Source organism: Amblyomma americanum, chromosome 1, assembly GCF_052857255.1.
Source record: "Amblyomma americanum isolate KBUSLIRL-KWMA chromosome 1, ASM5285725v1, whole genome shotgun sequence".
NCBI lineage: Eukaryota > Metazoa > Arthropoda > Arachnida > Ixodida > Ixodidae > Amblyomma > Amblyomma americanum.
The window spans coordinates 44,169,037-44,180,975 of record NC_135497.1 but is presented as its reverse complement, the minus strand read 5'-3'; the positions used below and the strand labels follow the sequence as shown (position 1 = coordinate 44,180,975).

The 11,939-nt window shown below is 45.1% G+C and overlaps 1 protein-coding gene across 1 annotated transcript; it reads right to left on the bottom strand.

The window, feature by feature from the left end:
• Positions 1-3,416: 3,416 nt before the first annotated feature.
• On the bottom strand, positions 3,417-10,579 carry LOC144132539 (uncharacterized). Its single transcript, XM_077665027.1, has 7 exons — positions 10,468-10,579; positions 9,137-9,278; positions 8,868-8,929; positions 7,597-7,744; positions 6,521-6,594; positions 4,961-5,138; positions 3,417-3,643 (listed from the first exon to the last, which is right to left on the bottom strand). Exons 2-7 carry the CDS (start codon positions 9,225-9,227, stop codon positions 3,630-3,632), a joined length of 567 nt encoding a protein of 188 aa, XP_077521153.1. The 5' UTR covers positions 9,228-9,278; positions 10,468-10,579; the 3' UTR covers positions 3,417-3,629.
• Between the last annotated feature and the right edge of the window lie 1,360 nt (positions 10,580-11,939).

Here is an 11,939-nt window from a genome sequence, read left to right as displayed (position 1 = left end):
CAAGTATCAGACGCACATAACTCCAAACTCACTTCTTAAAATATATGTATTGTTTTTCTGATTTTATAACTTGGATGTAATATTATATGTTCACTTACTACGAACTTTGGATACAACGAACGCCATCAGTGCGACTGTCAGGCTCGTTTGGTCTGTAATTTATTCTGTTATTTGGTCTGTTATTTTAGAAAAAAGCGCGCAGCGTTTCTTGCTGGCAAACGAACATAAAGCGCTCACAACAATCGCGAAGGGACAGTTTCGAGTGCGCTACTGCTACTAGTCATGCTGTTGACTGTGTTGTGCGGTGTGCGAAACTCGGGGAATTCGAGCATTCATTGTGTATTTTTTACATTTATTTCACGATTTGTGTTTTTTATAATATTTACGGCTTGAAAAGGTGGCCCTTCAGCAGAAAGGCTATTTCACCAGTTAACTAGGCACGATGGCGTAAAGCAAGAAAAGGGGCCATAAAACGGTTTAAGACCTACTTGCGGCTGCTCGTGTCGGTGCAATGCGTGCCGTGACGGATTCCCTGCGTGCTATGTCAGTGTTTCCTCCGCGTGTGCATTTCCTTGTTGTACTGCGCAGTGAAGAGGTCGCCGCACTTCTCACAGGCGAGGAGCAGGCCGTGCAAGAGAAGGATACTGACGTCCCCTGAAAAAGAACCGAGCAGTGGGAGGAGCGAATGAGCATATGTACAGTGAAGAACTGGCCAGAGAATTCAGTGTCCTTAATGTGTACCATGGCAGAGAGGAAAAGGCCAGCAGCAGTACTTTTCCACATAAGTTCCTTAGTATCAATTCCGTGCATGGTAGTCTCCTTAAGATAGCAGTCGAATAGTACACCATATTAAACATTTTGCCTATTCGCGATTCAAAGGCTGCGAGATGCTAATAACCCGCACAGGTAAGTCAATACGTAATATAACTATTAAATATAAAAAAGACAGTGCCTTTTCTGGAAGCGCTATCGACCAGCTTCGCATCGGTACACAAACATCAAATGAGGAGTTCTCTCACAATGCTGAGGTCCTTTTCATGCACTAAGGATATATACATAAAAAGCAAGCACACATTCTCTTTTATCCACAGTATAATCTCCCTGCTTATTAGGCAATGCGTCACTGTTCCTTCAACTTTCGCTCAGATGCCCTTGCACAGAAAGGTCCGCCGTCCCTGCAGACATTCAGAGTGTTCATAAGCAGCCATAATCTAATTAGCTTAGACTTGAGGAGGAAACGGAGGAAGCTAGTGGAAAGAAAGTCCATTAACGAGTTAGCAGTAAGAGGGGAAATAAACGAATTCAGGATATCGCTGCCGAATAGACATTCACCTTTAACTGAGGAAGACGATCTTTATGTACATACAGTGAACGATATTCTGAGAGCTGTCATTACGGAGTGTGCAGCAGAAGTAGATGGTAGGACAGTTCAACAGGATACCGGGAAGCTATCTCAGGAGACAAAAAATCTAATTAAGGAACGCCAAAGCATGAGGGCTTCATAGCCTACCGGCAGAATAGAACTAGCCGAGCTATCGAAGTTAATAAATGAGCGCAAAAGGGGGAGCAGCCGACATAAATAAATTTAATATGGAGAGAATCGAGAATGCTCTGAGGAACAGAGGCAGCCCAAACGCATTGAAGAGGAAATTAGGCATAGGTAAAAACCAGATGTATGCTTTAAGAGACAAGCATGACAATGGCATCAGCAACATGGATAAGATAGTTAAAGTAGCCGAAGAGTTCTACACAAATCTACAAAGTAGCCATTGTAATCACAACATTAATGAGAAATACAGTAGCCCGCCCCAATGCGTCATCCCGCCAGTAACGAAAGATGAAGCAAAGAAAGCCTTAGGGAGCAATGCAAAGGGGAAAAGAAACTGGTGAGGATCACGTCACTGCAGATCTGTTGAAAGACGGAATGGAGATTGTGCTAGAAAACCAACCACTCTGTATACGCAATGTCTAATGATCTCAACCGTACCAGAATCTTGGAAGAACGCAAATATTATCTTAATTCATAAGAAAGGAGACGCCAAGGACTTGAAAAATTACAGGCCGATCAGCTTTATCTCCGCTGCCTACAAGTTATTTACTAAGGTATTTACTTCAATTAACCAAATTATCAGGCAGGCTTTCGTAACGGATACTCCACAATAGGTCATATTCACACTACTAATAAGGTGATAGAAAAATTCGCAAAATATAAACAACAAATATATATATAGCCTTCATTGATTACGAGAAAGCGTTTCACTCAGTGGAAATCTGAGCAGCCATACATGCATTGCGGAATCAGATTGTAGAAGAGTCTGATATAAAAAAAAAATCTGGAAGCAATATATAGCATCTGCACAGTTACCATAGTCCTCTACAAAGTCAGCGAGAAAATTTCAATAAGCACAGGCGTCAGGCAAGCAGACATGATCTCACAAATGTTATTCACCGCCTGTTTATAGGAGGTATTGCGAGGCATGAATTGGGAATAGTTGGGGATAAGGGTTCATGGGGAATACCTAAGTAATCTGCGATTCGCTGATGATATTGCCTTGCTGAGTCACTCAGGAGGTGAACTGCAAATCATGATCAATGAGTTAGACAGGCAGAACAGAACGCTGCGCCTAAAAATTAACATGCAGAAAACCAAAGTAATGTTCAACCGTCTAGTACGAGAAAGCAGTTCACAAAGGGCAGCGAGGGGCTGGAAGTGGTAAAAAGAATATATCTACTTAGGACAGCCACTGACAGCTGATTCGGATCATGAAAGGGAAATAACTAGAAGGATAAGTATGGGATGGAGCACATATGGCAGGTTCTTTAAGACCAGGAATGGCTGTTTACCAATATCCCTCAAGAGAAAAGTACACAACAGCTGTATCTTACCGGTACTCACCTACGGGGAAGAAACGCGGAGGCTAACGAAAAGGCTTCAGCTTAACTTAAGGACAATGCAGCGAGCCATGGAAAGAAAAATGGTAGGTATAACGTTAAGAGACCGCAAGCGGGCGAAGTTGGTGAGGCAACAAACGCGCGTGAATGATATCTTAGTCGAAACCAATAGGAAGAAATGGGCTTGGGCAGGGCATGTAATGCAAAGCCAATATAACGGCTGGTCATTATGGGTAACGGAGTGGATTACAAGAGAAGGCAAGCGTAGCAGGGGAGAGCAGAAGGTTAGGTAGGCGGATGAGACTAAGAAGTTTGCAGGCATAGGGTGAGCGCCGCTGGTAAAGGATAGGGTTAATTGGAGAGACATGGTACAGGCCTTTGCCATGCGGTTGGTTTAGTCAGGCTGATGATGATGATGATAAATCAGGCATGTTCGCAGCTTGCATACGCAATCAACCGATTATTATCTACCAGCTAAGGAGTGCAGGATAAGCTTCTCCTCACCTTCCTTCAACGCCCCTCGTCCTCTTGGGTTCCCGAGCAAAGTCTTGGTGAACGACGTTGAATATCAGAGCAGCAGTTCTTCTTCGGGGCCGACGTTCCTTATTGTGCGGTAGTAGATGTCTCCGTTCACGAGCAAGGCCACGAGGTTTTGTCTGCGCTTGCTGGGCGAGTAGTTCACGTCGTTCATCCAGTGGTTGCGCTCTTGCGGGTGGCCGTCTACCACGAAGAAGTCTTCACATCGGCGCACCTGCAGAATGTAGCGGTTCAACAGTGTAATTTTTCAGCGACCGTACTAACGTGAAACAACGGACGCAAAAAAAAAACGTGGCGGCAATTTCAAGTGTCCAGAAACAGGCCAGTATTCCGTGTTCTAATCTTATACCTCGATCTAATAATCATTTCGAAGGCCCTCAAACCTACCAGTCTATCCACTATAAGGTTACAGAGTGCTGTTAAACGGACGGTTTCTGTGGTTATCGAGACTCCGATAGCGTACCGTGTACCCCGTTACCGTTATCAAAGTACCAGAAGCTCGCCCACCGCCTGCGAGCACGCGCTGATTGGCCCGGATGCTGCAGATACGCGCGCAGCCTGCCGTGTACCTGGCGCCATCTGGCGCCGCCAGATAGATTTTGGAAATATGGAACTAAAAAATGATAACGATGATGCTGATGATGGTGATGATCGAAAATTTTTATGGCGCAAGGGCTTCTGAAGCCAAAGAGCACCATGGAACAAGATATTATGGTCTACTTACAGCTTATTTGGCGGAAAAAAAGGACAGCCCGGGCTACCAAACACTTAGGTCCGTATAGTGGCATTGTCAGCGATATAAAACAACCAACATCACATTCCTTAAAAGTGCATGAATGAAACTGCATTCAGATTGTAGAAGATAGTGGAGTTAATTTCAAGAGTAATTAATATTCTTCTTCAAATGAATAAATTTTTGGAACCTTTTAGCTTAGCCTTCAGCTTACGCTAAAGCTTCCAGCTTGGCTTGTGAGTGCGACTCTTGTACTGTGAGCTGGATGGTTTAGCGTGCACTGGTAGCCATACCTGAGATTTCGCGAAATTTTTGCAGGAAAATAAAAAGGTCCCTAATGGTGGATCTGGTGACTCAGCGATGTCCCATGGTTATGTCTCCCTTCTTGCATGCGAAAGAAGTTTGGAAAATATGTGAGGCACTGACAACCATATATGTGAACATTGTTGTACATTTTTTTTCTGTTTTTCTTCTAGCGTTATAATAACGCGGCCTGTCAGTACAGCTGTTCAGTATAATACAATGACGTTGCAGAGTCCGCATGTTCGTTGAATCCTCGACATGCGGTTTGCAAATGTGATCATCCGCTGCAATCTTTCCCTCTCACACAACAATGGAATGTATTCCAGCATTGTCCCCCCCCCAAAAAAAACTTACCTCGAATGCACTTGCAAGTCCGGGACAGAGTAACAATGCGAGCAGCGTAGTGCAGTTATAGCCCAGGTGTTTAGAACGTTGTCCATAAGAGCATTTACAACCTGAGTCTTAGTGTTCTACACATTGGCCGGACAAGCTCACCGGCCAAGTGCAGCCGCCATTTTCGATGCTGTCCACCTTGACTCCGTGATACGGGCCGAAGTGCAGTCCCTTGGGCAGCGCCTTCAACGTGAACACTCCCAGCGGGGCACCCTTGACTGTGGACTTCCCCGAGGCCATGCATGCTCTTACCGACGAGACTGGCGTCTCCCGATTTCACCTGCGTATATTATTCCGCCGTGTTCACCAGCCGCTCCACGGCAAAGTGGGGGCTTGAGCATACAGGTTAAATTTTACAGCTCTGGCTGTTAAAGACGGATTGAAGTGTTTCGCGCCGTAATCGCGGTCGTCCTCATCCTCCCGGCGCGAATTTGCGATTAAGTGTCCGGTAGCCCCCCCCCCCCCCCCCCCCCCCCCCCGAAAAAAAAACGTACGCGTGAAATGGGTTGACTCGTGCAACCCGCCAGAAGGGTGAAGTTGGCGTTTCTGAAGTGTGGTACAGATAGCTGCACCGGCCGAAGCTTGTGCCCACGAAAAACGATTAAAACGTTTACACGGAGTGGTGATTAAGTATATATAATACATAAATGGTCGAACACTATGATACGGCGGATGATTTTGCACGCACATGACGTGATCAACTTTTCGGCTGAGTAATGAGTTCAAGCAGGTATCGCTATGCTTTTGAAATGTACTTGACTTTTTTGTTCAAGATTGATCCGATTTACATCGTGCATATCCCGAAAGAGCAATCAAAATACAGTCGAAGCTCGTTATAATGAAACTGTTTAAACAAATCAACGGATATAACGATTCCAGTTGGAACTTCGGTCAACACGGACTATAACAAAACTACGGCTATAACGAAGTAACCACCGAGCCCTGCAACTTAGTTACAACGAGGTTCAACTGTGTGTCTTAAGAAAAACTCTTCCTATCGTGAGGAAAGGAGGAAGCGGCGGCCGCGACAGCCATCTTCCGATTCTCACCACGTTAAAGGTGCCGAAAGAAAACATTTTGCTGCTCTTGTTAGTGCTGAATTTCATGCAATCAAGCATAATGAGGATGATTCCGCAATAGAACATTATCTAATTCTGCGAGGAGAGCTATACTTGGTAAACACAGAGAGTTTTTCCAGTTAGGATAGGGAAAGAATGAAACTTTAAGGACACTAAGGCCACCTTTAAAGCTGTAAACCGAAAGCTTATACTGCAACTTCTTCGCGGGTTTGCGTCTGTTTCTTTGAAATTGTCAGTCCATCAACCGCTATATTCGCACTGCTAGCTGCAGATAGCTGTGCTCACAACGCGGTGGGCACGTTGCGATAACGTCATAAGGTCGCGTGACCATCTCTCAACCATTCAACGATTTTTTTTACATCTACAGTGGATTTCACTGCTTCCGTAAACAATAATGCTCTCGTATTTAAATTTGACCACATATATGCTTCGCTTAACAAATGCCGCCAACTGCCGTATGGTGCCAGTGCTTTACTGCTTGGTTAGTTCATTCTGGGCCGCGACTGAGCCTTTTAGAAATAGACAGCACCTGTCAAATCACTCCAAGAAAAGTATTGTAAACGTCCGTGTATGCTTCACATACCTCGCTCTTCACGTGGGCCCATGCTGTGTCGCTGGTGCAGCCAGCATGCGCAACCATTCCGCTTCTGTCGTAAGCTAGAAGACAGGAATTGAGGCATGTTTTTAGATGGTTAAAGATCGCAAGCGCAACAGCTTTGTTGGTAAATAACTTATCGTGGCACTAAAATGCCAGATCTCTAAAAAAAATATTTTTGATATCACACTATTGCATTACTGAAGCGGCGGCAGATAAATATGCACTTCGAAAATCCTGAAATTCAATATAGACAGCAAAATTTTAATGGATGCGGGTATGAGGACCACAATACTTTGTTGCAGGCGTGTGACCCAAACACATGACTGAAGTTGCGGGAATCGTATATACTGCCGGCCTCAAAAGCTTTGTGCACGTGTGTTCTCGGGAAAAAAAAATTACTGTTGCGCCACCTCACGACCCAGTATCAGCTAATGACGCGTGATCGTTTCCACATACTTTCAGACATTTCACGGGATTAGTGTACGACGCTAGATCCAAATAAACTTTTCCCGCAGAGCCGCAACCCGTAACCTGTATTCTTTTGTGGCCGATAGTACATGCTCCACCTGCTGATACAAGCCGAATGAGTGACAAAGCATGCTAAAAAATAGTTTTCTTTTTTTTACGAACCGATGCATGCATCCCGTAAACGTCTGCCGCCGATAGAAAAATGTTCTAGCCATGTACCACACATTTTCATACTGAAAGCAACCTTCCATCGCTTTGCAGAGAAAAACGACCATCTGGCCCCCGACCCCCGCCCACACCACTAAAGTGTGTTGTGGAACGTCGGTCACGTGATGGGCGGTCGGCGCTACATAGGAAAGGAATTCCCTCCGATGTAGGTACGTCACAAGGACACGCTTCACATCTTCATGAGCAACGGCGTGCGCGAAAAGAATGAATACTGGTTTCTCATTATGTATCGTAGATTAGCGAAGCAAGCAGATAGAGGCCTTTGCATATTCCTTCTTCTAATTACTGCGGTATCAATAACTATATGCACTCCTCCCTGCAGACCTCAGTTTCAGTATCACGTCAATCGCGAATCGTACACTTACGTTTTTCCTCGTGTTGCTCTTCCAGTGAGGATGGCTCTTCGCGCAGGTCCCGACCGCTGCTCGCAGGAGCCTCCCAGTGGTCCGGAAGCGCATCGGCGGAACTCGAAGGCGGGCTTTCTCTGTGAGTCTCCCAACCGGCCTCGAATGCCTACGTTAGGCACGCATGCATAGAGAGGCAAGAAGTAATGTTTGCTTTGAAAAGACCAGAGATGGCGATCGCTTGTAGTTGTAGGTTTACGAGGCAGCGAGGTTTAAAAGTTGCTGTTAGACATGATGTTGGGCTGGTCGGTTCATAGTGGTTGCAAAAAACTGCGTGAAGATGATGGTACCAGAAAAGAGAGGTGTGTCCGTTTTTGTGCCTCTTTTTGTCCCGTCGTCTTCACGCAGTTTCTTTGGCAAGTAACGTTGCAGCCTCTGCATCAGGGTCAATCCAGTTCCAAGAAGTTAAATGGCGTGTCCTGCTCAAGAAACCACTTCGTACATGCGGCATGTTACCCAGAGGTTCTACGGGAGTCTTAGAAATGGTTCATGCTAGGGTAATTCAAAAACATGAAGGAACAAGACAAAAGCATTTGTGTCCGCTCCTTTAGTTGTTTTGCGATTTCAGCCATCTCCCAGCCATCTCCCGATTTTCACCGTTTTAAAGGTGCCAAATGGAAACATTTCGCTCCGCTTGTTAGTGCTGACTTTCATGCACTCAAGCATAGTAAGGACGAATCCGCAATACAGCATTACCGAATTCTGCGAGGAGACCTATATGTAGTAAATGGAAAGACAGTCTTGCCAGTTAGAATACGGAAAGAATGAAACTCTGGGGACGCTTAAGCCACCGTTAGAGTGGAATGGGATAGGATTAGATCACATTTGCTACAGTTTCTGCTGCAACTTTTGTGTGTGTCTGCGTCATTTTCTTTAAAATTGTCGGTGCACCAACCGTCATATTCAGTCTGCTAGCTGCAGATAGCTGTGCTCACAACGTGGTGGGCACGTTGCGATGATGTCACAGCGTCACGTGACCACCCTTGGCTAATCACCGAATTTTATGACATCTATGACGGATTCTACTCCTTACGTAAACACTAATGCCATCGCATTGATATTTGGCAGCATGCACTCCTTTATTTACGAATGCCGTCATCCGCCGTGTGGCGCCAGTTTTTTATTGCTTGGTTTGTTCAATCTGGGCGGCGATTGCACCATTTAAAAATAGAGAGCACCTGCCAAAGCATGCCAAGAAAGGTATTGTAAACGTCCGTGTATGCTTCGCTTACCTCTCTCTCCACGTCGGCTAATGCTGTGTCGGCACGGGCAACTATTCCGCTTCCGTCGCAAGCTACAAAAAATATTTGAGGCATATTTTTAGATGGTTGAAGATCGAAAGCGTAGCAGCTTTGTTTTTAAACCACTTAACTAAAAAGGCCAGGTTTCTATAATGAAATACTGTTTCTTTCTTCAAAATACTGCGGCATCAATAACTATATGCACTCCTCTATGCAGGCCTCTGTTCCAGTCTCGTGTCACTCGCGAATCGTAAACTTACGTTCCTCGTCACGCTGCTCTTCCCATGAAGCTGGATCTTCGAGCAGATCCTGCCTTCCGCTCCCAGGAGCCTCCCAGTAGTCCGGAAGCATATATTCTGGCGCAGGCAGGCATTCGCTCTGAGTCTTCTTCGTTCGGACGACCTGCGGATACACTGACTGTTATTGTGAAGTCTCACATTATGTAAAAAAAAACTTCGATCATAAACGTTTTTTTCGCTCAAAAATGCTTTTGTCAAAAATTTCTGTATATAAATTATTAAAAAAAAAACTGTCTTCCAAAAAAAAAGGTAACTACGGCGTCTCTGTTTGAGCTTGCTGCCAAATATTCAAAAACTACTCGAAGGCATAAGAGCGCAGTCGATTCGTTTGGAAGCATTTTGAACATGTACTACTTGATTCGCTAAGCGAACTGAATACAAGGGCATCCGATTAGCTATCTACAGATTTGGGATATTCGCCCACCTCTACTGATGAGAAATGTTCGATGCACTGAGGCCGCACTAAGCAATGCTAATTGCAGGTAACAACTACAGGGTAAACTTGAAAACAATGAGGAAATTTTGACGTGCGTCTACGTAGCCGGCATGACCGCTTATAAGCGATCACTGTATCTCACAAAACAACTTTTTAAAATTGCTTACTTTACCCATGAACAACGGGTAGTGAGCGAAGTCTGTTCTCTCGTCCGCAAAGGCGACTGGCACGTTTCATTCATGCACGAGTTTCCGATCTGCACAAATACGCAGGCCAGTACTCCGAATAGTCTGAAGAAAGTCGCTGCCACACTAGTCACACTGACGATCGAAAACAGTCTAAAGGCATTGAATATTAGCCGCCGCGGTGGCTCAGTGGTTATGGCGCTCGGCTGCTGGCCCGAAAGACGCGGGTTCGATCCCAGCCGCGGCGGTGGAATTTCGATGAAGGCGAAATTCTAGAGGCCCGTGTACTGTGCCATGTCAGTGCACGTTAAATAACCCCCAGTGGTCGAAATTTCCGGGGCCTTCACTACGGCGTCTCTCATAGGCTGAGTCGTTTTGGGAGGTTATCTTTTACGGCCGCGGGGCCATAAAATATTGGGCCGTGTACAAAACTCCTTCCACAAAAGGTTAGTTCAACTCACGACCCGCTTTCTTAGTAATAGAGCTGGTCGTGGTTCAACTGAACTGTTGTCAAAAGTTTCCCGCCTTTTTTCGGGAGCACGCAAAAGCTGGTCATTATGTGTGTTCTTCATGACCATGATTTACTTTGGGCTGGGTTAACAAAATTTATGAAAACACGCTCAACGCATGCTTTTTTCTGTAGACCTACAGAGCTTTTGAGCAGAACTTACGAAAAAACAGGTGAGTCTTTCCCTCAGGGCCTTTCGGTCCACTGCCGGGCAAGCGGGCTCAGCGCTAGTCCTGGGTTATCTGCTAACACAAAATATTCGGGCGCAAGGAAGTTGACAATGGAATGCCGAGTGTCAGATAACAGGAAATCGCTCAGTACGTGCATATAAAAAGGTAGAATTAACAAATTACTCACGTGCAACACGATCGCGCGCTCTTTCCGCCGACCAGCCATAGTGCTTCTGAAAGCAATGTTCGGCTCGACTCAAACATGGCTCAAACTTAAAAAAAAATTACCGGACGTGATGTCTTTTCTTCAAACCGGATGCGACGTCATGGGTTGAAATAACGCTTGCATTATTTCGACCTGGCTTCAGCAGTCACTGCCCTGTTTCACGTGACCGCGAGCCAGTCACACAGCCATTGAGACCATCGCTTCGCGCCTATAAGTTCATCTCCGCAGCGAAGAAGTTGCGATATGGACTATAGTTGCATTTTTTTGATCTCATGATATCGTTGCCCTCATTATTGCGATGAATGTGGCCAGCGTGTGGAAAGCACTGTGTTGGAACGACGTATGCTTCTCAGTGGCAGTGGTTCCCGGAGTTTAGTTTGTCGTGCTTGTGGGTATATGTGTGTTTGTGTTGAGGCTATATTTCCAAGCTCAACAAAACATGGCCTGCCTATTCCACGTTACAAATGCGCACAGTATGCAGCTGTTCTGTGCCTGAAAGTGAAATGACGATGCTGCTAGAGCAGTCTGAGTTGCGCACGTCGAATGCACAAGAAATTTTTCCGACGACTTTCGCCATGAAAATAACTTTTCTGAATTCCTTTCTCGCGTTGTTCGCTCACAGTGAGCATTAAGCATTTTGTGGGCACTGGATTTGGTTGAGTGGCCTATTTTTTGACATTTCAAGCTTACTTCGAACAGTTGCAGTAATGAACCTCTACAAAGAAAAAAAGCAACACTCCTTTACATTTCCAACATGTTCTGCACTGTGCTGAGAATGCTTTCGTTTTTATAATTGCACACATTGGGCTGTACCATCGCAAACTGCGCATAATGTATTTTCGACTGTGATTTTAAATAATTTTATTTCAAACAACTTCATGTGTGCAATAGTGACACATGCAGTTTCGCCAGAGTTCTTCGATGAGAGAAGTACTGACACTTAAATTTCGCCGTGATGTGTAATTGGAGCTTCCACTCGCGCTGTAGTGTCATGCCATAGAAAGCTTACAACTTCGCTGATCCATTCGCCTGGCTGTAATCTCATTGCTTTTCTGCAGCAACTGAATCAGTGCTTTATTGATCTCACTAGCATAGCGCTAGGATATCGGGAGTTTTTAATGTGTCTGTAACTGAATGGGGTCATTTAAATGTAGGCAAACGGATATGCGGGTTAACAGTTTGAAAAGCAATTTGACATTGTTAATAAATCTACTATCTTTTTACAGTTATTTCAGTACT

Excerpts from the sequence above, each read along its gene's own strand:
- LOC144132539 (XM_077665027.1), bottom strand. The coding sequence starts at position 9,227 with ATGCTTCCGGACTACTGGGAGGCTCCTGGGAGCGGAAGGCAGGATCTG. Across the intron at positions 7,745-8,867 it reads TAGCCGACGTGGAGAGAGAG|GCATTCGAGGCCGGTTGGGA; the intron begins GTAAGCGAAGCA and ends TGCCTAACGTAG. Across the intron at positions 6,595-7,596 it reads AGAGCAACACGAGGAAAAAC|CTTACGACAGAAGCGGAATG; the intron begins GTAAGTGTACGA and ends CCTGTCTTCTAG.